Source organism: Hemiscyllium ocellatum, chromosome 4, assembly GCF_020745735.1.
Source record: "Hemiscyllium ocellatum isolate sHemOce1 chromosome 4, sHemOce1.pat.X.cur, whole genome shotgun sequence".
Classification (NCBI taxonomy): domain Eukaryota; kingdom Metazoa; phylum Chordata; class Chondrichthyes; order Orectolobiformes; family Hemiscylliidae; genus Hemiscyllium; species Hemiscyllium ocellatum.
This window is the reverse complement of record NC_083404.1, coordinates 143,293,869-143,314,752: the sequence shown is the minus strand read 5'-3', so window position 1 is coordinate 143,314,752 and position 20,884 is coordinate 143,293,869. Positions and strand designations below refer to the sequence as shown.

The window sequence follows — 20,884 nt, the reverse complement described above, 5'->3', positions numbered from 1 at the left end:
CAGTGATGGTCACAGCACTGAACGTCAACAGGCATTGTTTAGATTGTCTCTTATTGGTGATGGCCACTATCTGGCAGTTGTGTGTGGGGAATGTTACTTGTCACGTGTCAGTCCAAGCCTGGATATTGTCCAGAACTTGCTGCATTTGAACACGGACTGTTTCAGTGTCTGAGGAGTTGTGAATGGTGCTGAATCATCGGCGAACATTCCCATTTCTGACCTTCTGATGGAGGGAAGGTCATTGATGAAGCAGCTGAAGGTGGTTGGGCCTGGGACACTCCCCTGAGGGACTCCTGCAGAGATGTCCTGGAGCTGAGATGACTGACCTCCAACAACACCAACCATCTTCCTGTGTGCCAGGTCTGACTCTAACCAGTGGAGAGTGTGCCCCCGATACCCACTGATTCCAGTTTTGCTTGGGGCTCTGTGATGCCACACTCGGTCAAATGCAGCCTCGATATCAAAGGGCTGTCCCTCTCCCCTCCCCTCTGGGTTTCAGGTCTTCTGTCTAGGTTTGACCCAAGGCTGGAATGAGGTCAGGAGCTGAGTGACCCTGGTGGAACCTAGATTGTGTTATGATTTGGAGATGTCAGGGTTGGACTGGGGTGTACAAAGTTAAAACTCACACAACACCATGAAGGGCTTTTGCCCGAAACGTCGATTTCGCTGCTCGTTGGATGCTGCCTGAACTGCTGTGCTCTTCCAGCACCACTGATCCAGAACCAGGTTATAGTCCAACAGGTTTATTTGGAATCACTAGCTTTGGGATTGCCGCTCCTTCATCAGGTGTTGGACTGTGTTAGTGTGTGTTCGCCTGTGTTAGCGTGTGTTCGCCTGTGTTAGCGTGTGTTAGACTGTGTTAGTGTGTGTTCGCCTGTGTTAGCGTGTGTTAGACTGTGTTAGTGTGTGTTCGCCTGTGTTAGTGTGTGTTCGCCTGTGTTAGTGTGTGTTCGCCTGTGTTAGCGTGTGTTAGACTGTGTTAGTGTGTGTTAGCCAGTGTTAGAGTGTGTTAGCCTGTGTTAGTGTGTATTAGCCTGTGTTAGCGTGTGTTAGTGTGTGTTAGCGTGAGTTAGCATGTGTTAGCTTGTGTTAGCGTGAGTTAGCCTGTGCTGAGATGTTCAGAGCTGAAAATGTGTTGCTGGAAAAGCGCAGCAGGTCAGGCAGCATCCAAGGAACAGGAGAATCAACATTTCAGGCATAAGCCCTTCTTCAGGAATGATTCCTGATGAAGGGCTTATGCCCGAAACGTCGAATCGCCTGCTCCTTGGATGCTGCCTGACCTGCTGCGCTTTTCCAGCAACTCCAGCATCTGCAGCCCTCACTTTCTCCTCTGAGATGTTCAGGGCTGTGTTCTGAGAGGGGACGGCCTGTTGTTGGGCGGTGTCAGGGCTCGGTTCCGTTGAGATTGGCTGCTGTGGGATTTTGCTGTGATTTGGGGGATTTGTGATTGGATCCAGCAAGGGGCGGGTTTTGTTGCTTTTCCCGGAATCAGGGCTTTCTGGAAAGCCCCAGTTTGTGTATTGTCCTGGTCTCCATGGAGACAACATAAACAAACCACAGAGAGACCAGAGAGGGAGAAAGTAGAGAGAGGGAGTGAGAACAAGTGCAGGCTGGAGGCCAGGCCCAACTGACCGATGGGAAACTGAGACCGACAGGGAGAGAGAGAGAGGGAGAGAGGGAGAGAGAGAGGGAGAGAGGGAGAGAGAGGGGGGGAGAGAGAGAGACAGAGAGGGGGAGAGAGAGAGAGAGGGGGGAGAGAGAGAGAGGGACAGAGAGAGAGGGAGAGAGAGAGAGAGGGAGAGAGAGAGGGGAGGGGCGAGAGAGAGAGAGGGAGGGGGAGGGGAGAGAGAGGGAGGGAGAGAGAGAGAGGGAGGAGAGAGAGAGAGGGAGAGGGAGAGAGAGGGGGGGAGAGGGGGAGAAAGGGAGCGAGGGGGGAGTGAGAGAGACAGACAGAAGGAGAGGAGGGGAGAGTGGGGAGAGAGACAGTGGGGGGGTGGGGTGGGGGGAGAGAGAGAGAGAGAGAGAGACAGAGAGAAGGAGAGAGAGAGGGGGAGAGAGACGGGGGTAAGTGGGGGGGAGAGAGACAGAGGGGGTGGGGGGAGAGAGAGAGAGACAGAGAGAAGGAGAGAGAGGGGGGAGAGAGACGGGGGTAAGTGGGGGGGGAGAGAGACAGAGGGGGTGGGGGGAGAGAGAGAGAGACAGAGAGAAGGAGAGAGAGGGGGGAGAGAGACGGGGGTAAGTGGGGGGGAGAGAGACAGAGGGGGTGGGGGGAGAGAGAGAGAGACAGGGAGAGAGAGAGAGACAGAGAGAAGGAGAGAGAGGGGGGAGAGAGACGGGGGTAAGTGGGGGGGAGAGAGACAGAGGGGGTGGGGGGAGAGAGAGAGAGACAGAGAGGGGGAGAGAAAGGGGGGGAGAGAGAGACAGATAGCAGAGAGAAACTGGGAGATACAGAGGCATAGAGGGTGTTGGGAGATTTGGGGATACTGGGAGAGGGAGACAGACAGATAGAGACAGAGGGGAGGTGGATAGAGAGACTGAGAGAGAAAGGGAGACAGGAAAGAGTGATAGAGAGAGGGGGAAGGTAAGGAAGGGATAGAGGGATTGCGATTCACAGGGAGAGAGAGAGAGTGGGGCGAGGGTGATGGGCTGTGGGTGAGAGTGACTACTCCCTGGGGGTGTCAGGACCCACATCCCCTCCTCCGCAACCTCCCCACAAATACACCAGGGTAATCCCAGAGAGTCTTTTCACAGGGATTCACAGCAGGAACTGACCACTCCAACCAGGTACTGACCACTCAATCAGGTACTGACCACTGCGACCAGGAACTGACCACTCTGACCAGGTACTGACCACTGCAACCAGGTACTGACCACTGTGACCTGGTACTGACCACTCGACCAGGAACTGACCACTGCAACCAGGTGCTGACCACTGCGACCAGGAACTGACCACAGTGACCAGGTACTGACCATTGTGACCAGGAACTGACCACTACAACCAGGTACTGACCACTGCAACCAGGAACTGACCACAGTGACCAGGTACTGACCACTGCAACCAGGAAATGACCACTGCGGCCTGGTACTGACCACTGTGACCAGAAACTGACCACTACATCCAGGAACTGACCACTACAACCAGGTACTAACCACTACAACCAGGAACTGACCACTGCGATCTGGTACTGACCACTGTGACCAGAAACTGACCACTACATCCAGGTACTGACCACTACGACCAGGTACTGACTACTGTGACCTGGTACTGACCACTCTGACTAGAAACAGACCACTGTGACCAGGTACAGACCATTGTGACCAGGAACTGACCACTACAACCAGGTACTGACCACTACAACCAGGTACTGACCACTGCAACCAGGTACAGAACATTGTGACCAGGAACTGACCACTATAACCAGGTACAGACCACTGTGACCAGGTACTGACCACTCGACCAGGTACTGACCACTGCGATCTGGTACTGACCACTGTGACCAGAAACTGACCACTATGTCCAGGTACTGACCACTGTGACCAGGTACTGACCACTGCAACCAGGAACTGACCACTACATCCAGGTACTGACTACTGCGACCTGGTACTGACCACTGTGACCAGGAACTGACCACTGTGACCAGGAACTGACCACAAAGTGGCCAATGGTGACCAGGAAAGGGACAGACATTGGTGAGTGAATGGCCAATGGGAACTGGTGACTGATGAACAGAACCCATCAAAGGACCAACCAGTGACCAGTGGGACTTTGGCAACAGGCCAGCACTGACCAGGAACGTCCCCACCCCCCCAGGAGCAGGGACACGCCCACCCCCCACAGGAACAGGGACAGGAAACGTCCCCACCCCCCACAGGAACAGGGAGCAGGGACACCCCCACCCCACTACAACCAGGTACTGACCACTGTGACCAGGTACACCCCCACAGGAGCAGGGACAGGGACGTCCCCACCCCCCCCCCGGAGCAGGGACACGCCCACCGCACTACAACCAGGTACTGACCACTCGACCAGGTACTGACCATTGTGACCAGGTACACCCCCACAGGAGCAGGGAGCAGGAGCATCACCGGCGCTCCACAGTGACGATCTGCTGGAGACATGGCTCACAGGTTAGTGTCAGACCCAGGCTCCGTCTCACACTCACCAGGGGCATGGACTGATGGGATTCAGAAAGGCACCTCCCCCAGGGGCAACTAGGGACAGGCAATAAATTCCGGTTCCAGCCGTTTATCCCATGAGTGAAAAGAAACTACAGCAAATTCAGCACGGAGGGAGTGGGCACTGTCGGAGGGTCAGTGCTGAGGGACTGGGCACTGTCAGAGGGTCAGTGCTGAGGGAGTGGGCACTGTCGGAGGGTCAGTGCTGAGGGAGTGGGCACTGTCGGAGGGTCAGTGCCGAGGGAGTGGGCACTGTCGGAGGGTCAGTGCTGAGGGAGTGGGCACTGTCGGAGGGTCAGTGCTGAGGGAGTGGGCACTGTTGGAGGGTCAGTGCTGAGGGAGTGGGCACTGTGGGAGGGTCAGTGCTGAGGGAGTGGGCACTGTGGGAGGGTCAGCACTGAGAGAGTGTGGCACTGTCGGAGGGTCAGTGCTGAGGGAGTGCTGCACTGTCGGAGGGTCAGTGCTGAGGGAATAGGCACTGTCGGAGGGTCAGTGCTGAGGGAGTGGGCACTGTCGGAGGGTCAGCGCTGAGGGAGTGGGAACTGTTGGAGGGTCAGTGCTGAGGGAGTGGGCACTGTAGGAGGGCCAGGGCTGTGGGTGTGCTGCACTGTCGCAGGGTCAGTGCTGAGGGAGTGCCGCACTGTTGGAGGGACACTGCTGAGGGAGTGGGCACTGTTGGAGGGTCAGTGCTGAGGGAGCGCCGCACTGTCGGAGGGTCAGTGCTGAGGGAGTGGGCACTGTCGGAGAGTCAGTGCCGAGGGAGTGCCGCACTGTCGGAGGGTCAGTGCTGAGGGAGTGGACACTGTCGGAGGGTCAGCGCTGAGGGAGTGGGCACTGTCGGAGGGTCAGTGCTGAGGGAGTGCTGCAATGCACTCTTCCAGTCACATACCTTTGGACTCATAGAGATGTACAGCATGGAAACAGACCCTTCGGTCCAACCCGTCCATGCTGACCAGATATCCCAACCCAATCTAGTCCCACCTGCCAGCACCCGGCCCATATCCCTCCAAACCCTTCCTATTCATATCCCCATCCAAATGCTTCTTAAATGTTGTAATTGTACCAGCCTCCACCACATCCTCTGGCAGCTCATTCCATACACGCACCACCCTCTGTATGAAAAAGTTGCCCCTTAGGTCCCTTTTATATCTTTCCCCTCTCACCCTAAACCTATGCCCCTCTGGACTCGTTGACCCCAGGGAAAAGCGTTTGTGTATTTATCCTATCCATGCCCCTCATGGTCCCCCCTCAGCCTCCAACGCTCCAGGGAAATCAGTCCCAGCCTGTTCAGCCTCTCCCTGTAGCTCAGACCCTCCAACCCTGGGCAGCTGCAGTGTGTGCCACATTAGAGAGTGAAGTCTCCCCTGCAGCGTGGCTCACCCCGTTCTGTCCCTCATCTGACAGTGTTTGATTGGACAAGACGATGTGAGATATACCTGCATCAGGCCATTCAGCCCATTGTTCCTGTACCCGTTCTATTCCCTTGTGTCAATCTCCTGCCTTTTCCCCATCTCCCTGAAAACAATTTCTATCCAAATAAAGATGCCGTTCCCCCCTCGACTGGGTCAGTTGAAGCTGCTTTCCCTACATTCCCAGGCAGTATATTCCAGCCCCTAACTCCTCACTGGGTGAAAATGCTTTGTCTCACATCACCCTTGCTTCATTTGAACATCACTCTAAATTTACTCTCTCTTGTTATTCCTTTTACAAGTGGGAATGGCTTCTCCCGATCTACTGTGTCCAACCCTCTCATGGTTTTGAAAACCCTCTGTCAGATCTCCTCTCAGCCTTCTTCCCTCCCAGAGAGAACAGTCCCAACCTCTTCAATGTCTTCCCACCACTGAAATGTCTCAATCCTGGAACGATCCTGGTAAATCACTTCTGGAATGTCCAGAGCAAATTCCCATCTTTCTGACAATGTTGGACCCATCCTCCTGCTGTACACATCCTCCAGCTGATCTCCAACAATTCCTTACACTGTGCCCCTGTTAATAAAGCCAAGGACACTGTGTGCTTTACTAACTGCTCTCTCCCCCTGCCCTACTGCCTTCAATAGTTTGTGGCATATACCTCAAGCTCCCTTTAGTCCTGCACCTTGTTTAGAACTGTACCCCATATTTGATACTGTCTTTCAGGGTTATTCTGGCCAAAATCCCTCAGCTCACACTTCTCCCCATTGAAGCTCATGGGACACCTATCCACCAGCCCTTCAGCCCATCTAGTCTGTGCCAGTCAAAAACAATCACCACCACAATTCTAACCCATTTCCCAGGATTTGGCCCATAGCTTGTTATGTATTGGCCATGTACACGCGCATCTGAAAACGTCTTCAACATGATGCAGGTTTCTCTCTCCACCAACATGCAGTGAGTTCCAGACTCCCACCGTACTCTGGAGGTTGGGGAGTGGGGGCGGGGGGGGGGGGGGGGGGGAAGTTCCCCTCACAACCCCTCTGAACGTCTTGTCCCTAAACATAAATTTCTGCCCTGATCTTTGATTTCCCCCATCAAGGGAAGAAGTTCCTTCCTGTCTACCTTTCCTGTGTCCCTCATCATTTTCTTCATCTTAATCATGTCCCCTCTCAATCCCCTTCAGCTCCAAAGAAAATAACCCAGTCTGTCCAATCTCTCTTCATCACTGAAACACTCCAGGCAGGCAGCATCCCGATAACTCTCCTCTGCCCCCTCTCCAATGCTACCACATCCCTCATATAATGTGGATTCCAGAACTGCACACCGTACTCTCACTGTGCTCCAACCAGTGATTAAACAGTTCCAGCATCATCCTCTGCTGTTAAACTCTGTGCCCCAGCTAATAACAGCAAGAATTCAATATGCCTTACCACCTGTCCCGAAACCTTAAGGCACCACTGTACCTGCCCACCAAGGTCCCTCTGATCCTCGGCGCTATCCATCACCGTGTATCCACTTGCTTGGTATATCCTGCCCTCACACTTATCCTAGTTGAATTCCATTTGCTGCTGATCTAATTCCCTCCATAATCTCAGACAATCAACATACTACCACCCCCAGTGTTCAGGTCATCTGTGATGATGCCACTACAGTCTCCTCCTCCCCTCCCAGAGAGAGCAGACCCCCTCTCTCTCCCACCCCCACAGCTTCCCCTGCACGGTTACCTCCCCCGGACCCTGATAGGAGCTGGGTTGGATGGGGTGTAGCTGTTTGAAAAGGTGTGGTCTTTGGGTGTGGTGTGGTGTTCTGGTCAGTGTGCCAGGGTGAGTGTTGTTGTTCCCTGGGGAGCAGGGCCATGGGGCTCTGCAAGGCTGGGATTTGCTGATGGAACCTCAGTTTGCTGCTGGTTTCTGACCGAGATCTGTGTCCCACCCTCAGCACCTACAACCACCTCTGGCTAAAAGCTCAGAACAGCCTGAATGATATTCTCCAGCTCGAAGCTGCCAGTTCAGCACTGGACATTACCAAAGACGCTGCAGCCTATTCCCGGTACCAGAACAATCTCTACATCAAATACATCCGGATATTCCGCAAACTGGAAGTTATCCAGGATCAGATCGCTCATCCTCAGAAATGGAAGGTGGTGGACATGCTCCTGGAGGGAGTAATGGGTCGTATTCTCGAGGTACGCAGGGAGATGGTCGATAAAGGACTCTCCGAGTTTCACTTCATGGACGATGTGATCCAGGACCTGAAACTGACCCCGGTGCGTAAGGAGAGTGTGGGATCTTCCTGTGTCATTGTCAGCCTCTCACCTCAATGGACCAATCTATTTGTCTGGCTGTTTACCCCAGTTAGCCTGTACTCCAGGGTCCCTCTGTAAGTACATGGCTTGTCTCTCTCTGGCTCTCTTCAGGTCTGTTTTCTTGTATTTGTTCATGTGATCTGGCTGTTGTTGGCTCGATCAGCATTTATTGCCTGTCCCCAGTGAAGCACATTGCTGTGTGTCTGGAGTCACATGTAGGTCAGACCAGGTAAGGACATGAGTGAACCAGGGGGATTTTTACCATGTTTGACATGGCTTACTCAGTCAGCATTGGATTAGTCCAGAGACCACTCAATAAAGGAGCAGACTGGCCATTCAGCCCATTGAGTCGCACCCACCATTCACTGAGGTCATGGTTGATCTGATAATCCCCAACTCCACTTGCCTGGCTGTTCCCCAATAACCCTTGATTCCGTCACTGATTAAAAATCTCACTCTCTCAGCCTTGAATATCCATCCCTGGAGAGAGGGCGTTCCTCCTCATCGTTGTCTTAAATGAGTGACTCCTTACTCAGAGGGGATGCCCTCCACTCCTGGATTCTCCCACACAAGGGAACAATCTCTCCACATCTCCTCGGTCAAGTCCCCGAAGGAGAAGCCATCTTCAATAATCTCCCCTCTCATTCGTCCAAACTCCAATGAGTTCAGGCCTGACCTACTCAACCTCTCCTCATAAGAAAGTCCTTGGGCAGTACCTTATTCAACACTTAGCATTTTATTGTACCTTCCAACAGCAGAATTCAAAGCCAGCTCCCTGAAACATTGGCATGGCATTTAGATTACTGGTTCTGGATGTAGGTTTGCTCACTGAGCTGGAAGGTTCATTTCCAGACGTTTCGTCACCCTGCTAGGTAACATCTTCAGTGGGCCTGCCTTCTATTTATATGTTTGGGTTTCCTTGGGTAGGCGATGTCATTTCCTGTGGTGACGTCACTTCCTGTTCCTTTTCTCGGGGGCGGTAGATGGGGTCTAACTCGATGTGTTTGTTGATAGAGTTCCGGTTGGAATACCATGTTTCTAGGAATTCTCGTGCATGTCTCTGTTTGGCTTGTCCTCGGGTGGATGTGTTGTCCCGGTCGAAGTGGTGTCCTTCCTCATCTGTGTGTAAGGATACTAGTAACAAAGATATTACTGGGTCAGTGACAATCCAACTGCAGCACTGCCTTCTCACTGCTGTGTGTGACTGTGGGCCTGTACATGTCTCTGTCTGTGTGTAGAGGCATAAAAACCTGAGAAATAGGAACAGGAGGAGACCGTTCAGCCCCTCAAGCCTGCCCTGCCATTTGAGAGGATCATGGCAGAACCAACATTTCTCGTGTCCGCTCTCCTGCCCTTTCCCCATAACCCTTGATTCCTTGACTGAACAAAAATCTCTCTCAGCCTTAAATATCCACAAAGACGCTGTCCCCACAGCTCTCTGAGGCAAGGAGTTCCAAAGAGAGGAAATTCCACCCCATCTCAGTCTGAAATTGGTGCCCCTTTATTCTGAGACTGTGCGCTCCCATGAGGGGAAACATCTCTCAGCACTGACTCTGTCAAGTCCCGTAAGAATCTGATATGTTTAAATAAGATCACCTCGCAGTGAGTAGAGTCCTACCCAGTTTAACCTTTGAGAATAAGACAATCCCTCCATCCCAGGGATCATCGCAATGAACCTTCTCTGACCTGCCTCCAATAAAATGAGATTTTTTTCTTCAGTCATGAGTCTAAACTGCTCAGGGGTTTCCAATGGAGCTGATCAGAGAGACTCACCGAGATTGACCATGTTTCCAACCAGGGCTGACACTCTCAGCAGCTGGAGATCCCTCTGCCTGTGAGCGGTTCCTCTCTCCCCAGATCCACAAACTGCCTCCTTCTGTAACTAACAACTTCTGTGGCTCATTATCAAAACTTTGTCAAACTCCAGACATTGAGAATCTGTATCTACTCAGCGAATTAATCATCAAACAACAGATTTCTCAAGCGTGGTTTCCTTGTTATGAAGCTGTGTGTGATCACACAGGGATTTTCCAGTCACCTTGTAACTCTGTCTTTATTAAGGAGCTTTCCGTCTCCCATCCATTCCAGAATAAAGGTGTTCATGGGAAATGTTTTCTGATACAGGATCAAATGTAGAGCAGCTCATTCATAAACACGTTGTCTGTGCCTTTGAATGTCCATCACATCCATCATTCTGAGTTCTGTACAATTCCTGATCAGGTTAGGGTGGATTGGCCGCGCTAACTTGCCTGTAGTGTTAGGTGAAGGGGTAAGTGTAGGGGAATGGGTCTGGGTGGGTTGCACTTTGGAGGGTCAGTGTGGACTTGTTGGGCTGAAGGGCCTGTTTCCATCCTATAAGTAATCGAATCTAATCGAATCTAATGGAGACAGAAGAAACCAGGGGGTTTCAAGCGAAATTTAAAATTGCTCAGAATTAACCACAGAGACAGGGCCACAAGAGGGCAGCAGAGCTCCATGTAACAGCAGCAAATAGTAAAACATGTATTATTCATTCCCACAACCTGCTCACACTCACACTGCTCACACTCACACTGCTCACACTCACTCTGCTCACACTCACTCTGCTCACACTGCTTGCAACAGTAGTAGACTCACCAACTTTAAGGGCATTTAAATGGTCATTGGATAAACATGTGGATGAGAATGGAATAGTGTGATTTTTAACCATATTCTACGAGGTCCACCTAGCTGATCTTGCTTTAATCACTACATCCCTCCCTCATGAGGTCCGGGGTATAGGCCTGTTATTTCTCTTGTAGCCTCTCCTGGGGTGTTTTCACACCAGTTCTATTCCTTTGACTCAGCCTCTGATACCGGCGGCGTGTATCAGACTGTAGTCTGCCTCTTGCACTTGGAGCATCTTGGAAGAAATTCATTCTCTTCTTCAGGCGGGGGTAAAGCTGTTAAGGCTGCGACATTAATTTATTATTGTCACACGTACTCAGGTACAATAAAAAGTTTGTTTTACATGCAGTACAGGCAGATCATAACAAAAGATCATAGGTTGATTGAATAGAGTGAGGAAAGATCAACATTAGATTCAAAATTTGAGAGGTCCATCTCAGACTCCGAAGTTTCTTCGACACCAGACAGAGGGGAAAACCCACAGGTTCTGAAAGACTTTCCAGCTGTTCTGAGGGACCAGGTACATTTTGCTCCTGCCCGTTAGCGAGTCTGCAGCTTTCATGTGGTCCATGTGCTTGCTCAGGACAATCTCACTGACCCAAAGTTTGTACATCAGGGACCCGACCTCAGAGTAACCATACCTCTTACCCATGCAGGGCCATTCCCGTGGTGTTGGCACCAAACTTTGTCATCAGAAGTAAACTGTTTCTCTTGTGTCTCTGATGCTGTTTCACCCTCCTCCCTAGGTCCGGGAAGATCAGATTTAACCTGCCACCGAGTCTTTTCCCCGTTACTAACTCTGCCGGAGCTATCCCTGTAGTTGCATGAGGTACGATAATCACAGAGAAACCGGGGCAGTTTGGTTCCTTTCAGCCTGCCTTCAAAATTTGGTTGGTCTTTCTGCCAGGCCATTGGACAATGGATGGCATGGAGCTATCCATATATGCCGAATGCCATTTGACTTCTGGAAGTACTTGAATTTGCTGCTGATATATGATGGTCTACTGTCTGTGACCAACACTTCCAGGAGTCCGTGTATTGCGAAAGACGCGCACACCCTTTCTGACATTGTCCCATGTTTGATGAATGAACTCCAAACATGTTCAACCATTTTCAATGGGCATCCACATTGGGCACTAAACCCATGAAAGGACCTGCATCGTCGATGTGTAACCGAGTCTAGGCTTTACCCAGCCATTTCCACAGTAATTTTTGTCCTTGTTGGCAGTCTGGGCACTGTCCCACCAATGTAGCTGTGTCTGCATCCAATCCTGGCCAGCAGACATCACTGCTCACCAACATCTTCATTTTGGAAACTCCTTGATGACCGTGGTGGAGTTCAGCCGTATGTGGCAAAACCTTTGCTCAGGCCAGTCACTCTTGCTCTGATCATAAAATGCCATTCTCTATGGTGATCTGGTCTTGCTGGGTCCAGAAAGATTTTGATTCTGATTGTGTAGCCCTTTTGTTGCCCCGCTCACCACCAGCTGGTTTAGTTTTGCCAGGACCAGATCTTTCTGTGTCCAAACATACATGTTGTCAGCGGTGACCAGAAGGGTGTCCATGAAGTTTAAAACCAGGACGGATCTCCCACTGGCAGTGCCCCCTGGGGGTTGGATCTCCCACTGGCAGTGCCCCCTGGGGGTTGGATCTCCCACTGGCAGTGCCCCCTGGGGGTTGGATCTCCCACTGGCAGTGCCTCCTGGGGGTTGGATCTCCCACTGGCAGTGTCTCCTGGGGGGTGGATCTCCCACTGGCAGTGTCTCCTGGGGGGTGGATCTCCCACTGGCAGTGCCTCCTGGGGGAGTGTTTGCCAACATCAGGCACCTTGATCCATCCACATCTGTTACTCAGGCCTCCCACATGGATCCTCAGGTTGTAATTGGCCGCACGGAGAATGAGAGCCCACTGCTGAGTTTATCCCGAAGCGATAGTCACCTTGGCCTTGATCTCTATCAGTCAGCCCAGCGGGGGGTTACTGTTACACATTTACATCAGGAAAGGTAAAGGTGGAACTTGCTCGCACCAAAACAGACACCGAACCTTCCTGCTCCACCCGGGGGTATTTATGTTTGACATCAGCCAATGTCCCAGAAGCGTCTGCTATTGGGTGTTCCTCCGCTCTGTCAGTGATTGGCCAACACTATCCTGATACCCAATAGGGAGTCACTGCTTGGAATGATCATGTGCCAATGCCCTCGAGGATGAGAGCTGTGTCTTCACTCACCTGAAAGCGATCACTCGGCCCCGTGACCATTCCCAAGACTGACCCGTTTTTCATGAGCGGGTGTACGGAGTCAGGATGGAGGCCAGGTTAGCTATCAACGTTCTGTAATAGTTCACCAGCCCAAGGAAAGCCCTCCGCTCCAGTACGGACGTGGGAGCCAGGGCACCTTTGATTGTCCTCACTTTATCTTCCAACAGGTATAAGCTAGCCTTGTCAACTGGGAGACAGTGAGGGCTGCAGATGCTGGAGATCAGAGCTAAAAATGTGTTGCTGAAGAAGGGCTTATGCCCGAAACGTCAAATTTCCTGGTCCTTGGATGCTGCCTGATCTGCTGCGCTTTTCCAGCAACACATTTTCAGCTCTTGTCAACTGGGGTAGACCTTGTAAAATGTTCTCTGTCGTCTGTTGAGCAATGGCACAGGCTGATGATATGGCAGTCTCAGATATCAGTACAAACCCTTCTGGGGTGTTAACTGTAGCATACGTCCGGGAATCCCCATCGAACTACAATTGCAGGTACAGCCCATAGCTGATGTCCAGCATCATGAAGGACAGCCCTCCCCCGTCAGCTTTGTGTATGAACCCTCTATGCCAGATACTAGGTATTTATCCAGCTGCGAGAAGAGGTTTACTGTTTGTTTAAGATCCCCATAAAGATGAACCGATCCATCGGGTTTCACAATCACTACGACCGGTGCTGTCCATTCCCCAAACTGGCTGGTTTGACGATTCCTTCACTTTCCAACCTCCTGGTTTCTGTCTCCACTTTTGCCCGTAAGTCAAATGGCACTGGGTGGGCCACGCAGAATCCTGGGACTGCTTCCTGGTCAATATGTAAAATGGCCTTGGCCCCTTTACAGTCCCTAGACATTCCTGATAAGCGTCTGGGTATTTAATTAGGACTCCACTCAAGCAGCCATTTTCTAATTGAGAAGTATTAAGCCAATCAAGGTAAGTCTTTCTCACCCAGTTTCACTCCATCACATTTGGGCCAGAGCCTTTTACTAGAATCAGTGGGAACTGAACCATAACAGACTGGACTGAAGTTGTCCTGTTACTCTGTAATGGTTCCCTGTTATAGGTTCTCAGTCCAGACAAGGTCTTGTAGGTCGGAGTTCAGAATGAATTTTGTTAAAGATTGGCTCTGGAATCTCTGAAACAGCCACACTGGTATCAACTCCATGAGAAATGGGTAACCATTTAATCAGAGGTTTAATTTGGTTCTGATTGTTTAGCAATATCCAATGTAACTATTCAAGTCAGATGGAGGTGGCCTTTCCATGCACTCTCCTGGATATTGGTCTATGACTTTCATTACTCCGTTCAGGTCTAGTTGGACTCCCTGCTGTCTCGAGTTCACATAGCAGTAAGTATGATGGCTTGCCGACCAAGATCCTGAAGAAACTTTTAACCGTTTAGCTAAGGCTTGGCTTTGTTTTGGTGTTCTGCTGTGGGCTGAGAGAAAGTCCCTCTGTTCAGGATATGTCTGAGTGAGGCTGTGTAATTGCCTTCACTCAACTGGTGTTCCCCAAGCTGAGTCAGACTGGTGAGGGGGGTCCACTTCTATTGGAATACCCTGCAACTCATATCGTTAACTGGCTGCATTTTCCATTGATAAATCCGGTTGTAGTGTCTGTTTGAGGTCCATTTCAACTTCAGCTTTTGCTTGGTTATATCATTAATCCCACATACCAACTAGTCTCTCAGCATCTCGTTAAGAATTAAGCCAAAGTCACATGCCTCTGCCAGTAGACTTAACCCAGTTAAAAATCCCAGTACAGATTCCCCGGTCCTCAAATTGCTAAGTAAAAACAATAGCATCTCCAAACCAGAGGAGGCTTGGGGTCATAATATTCGTTAACTAAATCTGTCAACTCTTGAAAGGTTTTAGTATCTGGTGCCTCAGGGAAAGTTAGTCTCCTAATGACCAAAAACAAAGCACCTCCACAAGCTGTCAGAAGAATTCATCATTGATTTTCATCTGTCCCAATATCACTTGCCCAGAAAATATATCGTATTTTTTCAACATACTGGGCCCCGTCTTCAACAGCAGTCTTCCCAAATAACAGCATGATGCCAGAAATGCTTACCCGAACACAACGACAACCGTTTCAAGTGAATGTTCTTTAGGCACCTAATGCTTTCTCTCATTGGCACTGAAATACAGGGGGGAGAGTCCCTGACCCTGACACTGACCCAGCTCCCTCAGAGTGAACCGAACCCCTGACACTCCTGTATATTCCTGTCAGCCAGGGCTCCCTGATTGGATCAGGTTAACAGTCCCAATCAGGGAACTCACATTGTATGGGAACAAGTGAGAGCCCACACCAGAGAGCGAGCAATCACTCGCGATAAGCTCTCCTGCTCGTTTCAGTCACACCTCCGTGGCCATACAGCAAGGTGGGGATACAGTTCCCAATGAGGAGCAGCCCCCTCAGACACCCCGGCCACTTCCCCAGCTACTGAGAGACAGCCATGGCCTCACTCCCCACACCAGGAGAGACACACTCCACACTCAGCACTGACTGACCGTCTCACAACAAAACCACAAACTGTGCATCAGGCATCAGACCCAGAGCGAGAATGTCAGGGAGATGGAGACAGAGAGAGGGAGAGGGGGAGAGAGAGGGACAGAGAGAGGGGGAGAGAGGGAGAGAGAGAGAGGGAGAGAGGGAGAGAGAACAAGAGGGAGAGGGATAGAGAGAGGGAGAAAGAGAAACAGAATCAGACAGAAACACTGAGGGACTCTGCCCTGATTTGACCTTTTAACCATGTCCTTCTCTGTCTCTGTTTTTGTTTCTGTCTCTCTGTCTATTTTGTATCTCTAAGGCTGACATTGCAAATCTCTCTCTCCTTCACAGTGTTCTCTCTCTGTCTCATTGCTTCCCTCCCCTCTCACATTCATTCTTTCCCCTTTCCCTCTCTCTCTGTCAGGTTCTCCCTCTCTCTCTACCCCCCCCCACCCCACCCCCATCGCTGTGTGTCCATCCCTCTATCTGTGTGTCTCTCTCACCCTCTCTCTCCATGTCTCTCTCCCTCAGTCTGTCTATCTGTCTGTCTCTGTGTCTCCCTCTCTGTCTGTCTGTCTGTCTGTCTCTCTCTGTCTGTCTGTCTCTCTCTCCCTCTGTCTCTCTCTCTCTGTCTCTCTCTCTCTCCCTTTGTCTGTCTGTCTGTCTCTCTCTCTCTGTCTCTCCCCTTCCCTCTCCCTCTCTGTCTCTCTCTCTCTCTGTCTCTCTTTGTCTGTCTCTCTCTGTCTCTCCACTTCCCTCTCTCTCTGTCTCTCTCTCCCTCTGTCTCTCCCTCTGTCTCTCTCTCTGTCTGTCTGTCTCTCTCTGTCTGTCTCTCTCTCTCTGTCTGTCTCTCTCTGTCGCTCACCTTCCCTCTCCCTCTTTGTCTCTCTCTCACTGTCTCTCTCGCTCTGTATTTCTCACTCTCTCTCTCGCTGTCTCATACACACTCACTCGATCAGCCTCTCAGCATATTCCCGATCCTCACTCGATGTAATTTTCTCTATTCCAGAGCAACGTGGAGATTCCGATCCCAAAATATTTCTCCCGGAAAGCGGTGGCTCTGCGGGACGAGAGGAGGCAGTTCTTTGTGAAGTTGTTGCAGGAGGAAGTGGTGATGACGGTGAGGCTCTGAGCCAGCTATCGGAGCGATGATGTGTCCCCACGGCACAGAGTGGCCTGGAACATCTGACACAGGCCTGGGCAGCTGGGACAGCCTTCAATTTACATTTCCTCACTCAGGGGGCATGGGCATCACTGACTGGCCCCAGTATTTACTGCCCCTGTCCCTAGTTGCCCCTTGAGAAGGTGGGGGTGAGCTGCCTTCCTGACCCGCTGCAGTCCATGTGCTGTGGGTAGACCCACAATGTCCCTGAGGGAGGGAATTCCAGGATTCTGACCCAGAGACAGTGAAGGAACGGTGATATATTTCCCAGTCAGGATGGTGAGGGGCTCGGAGGGGAACCTGCAGGGGGCGGTGTTCCCATGTATCTGCTGCCCTTGTCCTTCTGGATGGAAGTGGGTGTGGGTTTGGAAGGTGCTGCCTGAGGGTCTCTGGTGAGTTTCTGCAGAGCATCTTGTAGATGGTACACACTGCTGTTACTGAGTGTCGGTGGGGGGAGGGAGGGGACGGTACACACTGCTGTTACTGAGTGTGGGTGGGGGGAGGGAGGGGATGGTACACACTGCTGTTACTGAGTGTGGGTGGGGGAGGGAGGGGACGGTACACACTGCTGTTACTGAGTGTGAGTGGGGGAGGGAGGGGATGGTACACACTGCTGTTAATGGGTGTGGGTGGGGGGGGAGAGGGGAGGGTACACACTGCTGTTACTGAGTGTGGGTGGGGGGAGGGAGGGGATGGTACACACTGCTGTTACTGAGAGTCGGGGGGGAGGGAGGGGATGGTACACACTGCTGTTACTGAGTGTGGGTGGGGGAGGGAGGGGATGGTACACACTGCTGTTACTGAGTGTCGGTGGGGGGAGGGAGGGGATGGTACACACTGCTGTTACTGAGTGTCGGTGGGGGGAGGGAGGGGACGGTACACACTGCTGTTACTGAGTGTGGGTGGGGGAGGGAGGGGACGGTACACACTGCTGTTACTGAGTGTCGGTGGGGGGAGGGAGGGGACGGTACACACTGCTGTTACTGAGTGTGGGTGGGGGGAGGGAGGGGATGGTACACACTGCTGTTACTGAGTGTGGGTGGGGGAGGGAGGGGACGGTACACACTGCTGTTACTGAGTGTGGGTGGGGGAGGGAGGGGATGGTACACACTGCTGTTACTGAGTGTGGGTGGGGGAGGGAGGGGATGGTACACACTGCTGTTACTGAGTGTGGGTGGGGGGGAGGGAGGGGACGGTACACACTGCTGTTACTGAGTGTGGGTGGGGGGAGGGAGGGGACGGTACACACTGCTGTTACTGAGTGTGGGTGGGGGAGGGAGGGGACGGTACACACTGCTGTTACTGAGTGTGGGTGGGGGGAGGGAGGGGACGGTACACACTGCTGTTACTGAGTGTCGGTGGGGGGAGGGAGGGGATGGTACACACTGCTGTTACTGAGTGTGGGTGGGGGGGAGGGAGGGGATGGTACACACTGCTGTTACTGAGTGTGGGGTGGGGGAGGGAGGGGATGGTACACACTGCTGTTACTGAGTGTGGGTGGGGGGGAGGGAGGGGATGGTACACACTGCTGTTACTGAGTGTGGGGTGGGGGAGGGAGGGGATGGTACACACTGCTGTTACTGAGTGTGGGTGGGGGAGGGAGGGGATGGTACACACTGCTGTTACTGAGTGTGGGTGGGGGGGAGGGAGGGGATGGTACACACTGCTGTTACTGAGTGTGGGTGGGGGGGAGGGAGGGGATGGTACACACTGCTGTTACTGAGTGTGGGGTGGGGGAGGGAGGGGATGGTACACACTGCTGTTACTGAGTGTGGGTGGGGGAGGGAGGGGACGGTACACACTGCTGTTACTGAGTGTCGGTGGGGGGAGGGAGGGGATGGTACACACTGCTGTTACTGAGTGTGGGTGGGGGGAGGGAGGGGATGGTACACACTGCTGTTACTGAGTGTCGGTGGGGGGAGGGAGGGGATGGTACACACTGCTGTTACTGAGTGTGGGTGGGGGGAGGGAGGGGATGGTACACACTGCTGTTACTGAGTGTGGGTGGGGGAGGGAGGGGATGGTACACACTGCTGTTACTGAGGGGGGGTGGGGGAGGGAGGGGACGGTACACGCTGCTGTTACTGAGTGTGGGTGGGGGAGGGAGGGGACGGTACACACTGCTGTTACTGAGTGTGGGTGGGGAAGGAGGGGACGGTACACACTGCTGTTACTGAGTGTGGGTGGGGGAGGGAGGGGACGGTACACGCTGCTGTTACTGAGTGTGGGTGGGGGAGGGAGGGGACGGTACACGCTGCTGTTACTGAGTGTGGGTGGGGGGAGGGAGGGGACGGTACACGCTGCTGTTACTGAGTGTGGGTGGGGGGAGGGAGGGGACGGTACACGCTGCTGTTACTGAGTGTCGGTGGGGGGGAAGGAGGGGACGGTACACACTGCTGTTGCTGAGTGTGGGTGGGGGGGAAGGAGGGGACGGTACACACTGCTGTTGCTGAGTGTGGGTGGGGGGGAGGGAGGGGACGGTACACACTGCTGTTACTGAGTGTGGGTGGGGGGGAGGGAGGGGACGGTACACACTGCTGTTACTGAGTGTGGGTGGGGGGAAGGGAGGGGACGGTACACACTGCTGTTACTGAGTGTGGGTGGGGGAGGGAGGGGACGGTACACGCTGCTGTTACTGAGTGTGGGTGGGGGAGGGAGGGGACGGTACACACTGCTGTTACTGAGTGTGGGTGGGGGAGGGAGGGGACGGTACACACTGCTGTTACTGAGTGTGGGTGGGGGGGAGGGAGGGGACGGTACACACTGCTGTTACTGAGTGTGGGTGGGGGGGAGGGAGGGGATGGTACACACTGCTGTTACTGAGTGTCGGTGGGGGGGAGGGAGGGGATGGTACACACTGCTGTTACTGAGTGTGGGTGGGGGAGGGAGGGGGCGTTTGTGGGTGTGGGGCCAATCAAGCGGCTGCTTTGCCCTGGATGGTGTTGAGCTTGTTGAGTGTTGTTGGAGCTGCCCCCATCCAGGGCAGTGGGGAGTGTTCCCACACCCTCCTGACTTGAACCTTGTCGGTGGTGGATAATCCTCCTTCCGTCGCTCTGAGCGAGACTGGTCCAAAATCACTCACTCACTCATAGAAACATGGAAAATAGGTGCAGGAATAGGCCATTCTGCCCTTTGAGCCTGCTCTTCCAGTCGATATGCTGGTGATCATCCAACTCAGTCCCCTGTTCCTGCTTTCTCCCCCAGACCCTGCGATCCCTACAGCCCCAGGAACTGTATCTAACTCCTTCATGAAAACATTCAATATTTTGGGCACAACCACTTCCTGTGACAGAGAATTCCACAGGCTCCCCACACTCCGGGTGAAGATATTTCTCCTCAACTCGGTCCTAAAAGGCTGAACCTATATCCGTAGACTGGGACCCCCCGGGCCTGGTCTCCCTGGTTATAGGGAGCATCCTCCCTGCGCTGACCCTGTCTGGTCCCAGTGGAATTCTTCAGGTTTCTGTGAGTTTCTGGCCTCATTCCTCAGAGCTCCTGTGAAGATGGGGATAGGGACTGGGGGGGGGGCCAATGGGGGATTGAGGATGGGAGGGGGGTGACGATGGGAGGGGGTGACGATATGGGGGTGACAATGGGAGGGGGTGACGATGGGAGGGGGTGACGATGGAGGGGGTGACGATGGGAGGGGGTGACGATGGAGGGGGTGACAATGGGAGGGGGTGACAATGGGAGGGGGCGATGATGTGAGGGGGTGACTATGTGAGGGGGTGACGATGGAGGGGGTGACGATGGGAGGGGGTGACGATGGAGGGGGTGACGATGGGAGGGGGTGACGATGGAGGGGGTGACAATGGGAGGGGGTGACTATGGGAGGGGGTGACGATGGGAGGGGGTGACGATGGGAGGGGGTGACTATGGGAGGGGGTGACGATGGCAGGGGATTGGTGCTGACCTTTGAACTGTCTCCATGTTTTAGGAGGAGGAGGCCCCCCAGAGCACAGATGAGGCTGTTCGGATTATCCAGGTCGCGGAGCGGGCTCGGCAAGGCCGGCTCAGGGCCCGCATCATGGGGGACATCTGGAGGGAGGAGCAGAGGGAGAAGAACAGGAAATTACTGCCCCCCGTCACCATGCAGCCCGCACAGGCTGCAACCCTCATCCAGAAGGTAGGCCCAGGCCGAGGGCAAACACACAGGGCCCAGGGTGGGGGCAGGGGGGGACTGGGCCCCGGGGGGAGGGGGGACTGGGCCCTGGGGGGAGGGGAGACTGGGCCCTGGGGGAGGGAGGGACTGGGCCCCGGGGGGAGGTGGGGACTGGGCCCTGGGGGAGGGAGGGACTGGGCCCTGGGGGGAGGGGAGACTGGGCCCTGGGGGGAGGAGGGAGACTGGGCCCTGGGGGGAGGGGGGACTGGGCCCTGGGGGGAGGGGGGACTGGGCCCTGGGGGAGGGAGGGACTGGGCCCCGGGGGGAGGGAGGGACTGGGCCCC

General features: G+C 53.5%; 1 protein-coding gene across 1 annotated transcript in view; it reads left to right on the top strand.

Annotated features, from left to right (window-relative positions):
- The first annotated feature begins 7,656 nt into the window (after positions 1–7,656).
- Positions 7,657–20,884, top strand: part of LOC132815260 (dynein regulatory complex protein 11-like) — a 98,030-nt gene continuing 84,802 nt past the window's right edge. Inside the window, exons 1-3 of the mRNA XM_060824074.1 lie at positions 7,657–7,854; positions 16,286–16,396; positions 20,376–20,564. Coding sequence (XP_060680057.1) covers positions 7,738–7,854; positions 16,286–16,396; positions 20,376–20,564 — 417 coding nt within the window. The 5' untranslated portion in view covers positions 7,657–7,737. The remainder of the gene's footprint in view (positions 7,855–16,285; positions 16,397–20,375; positions 20,565–20,884) is intronic.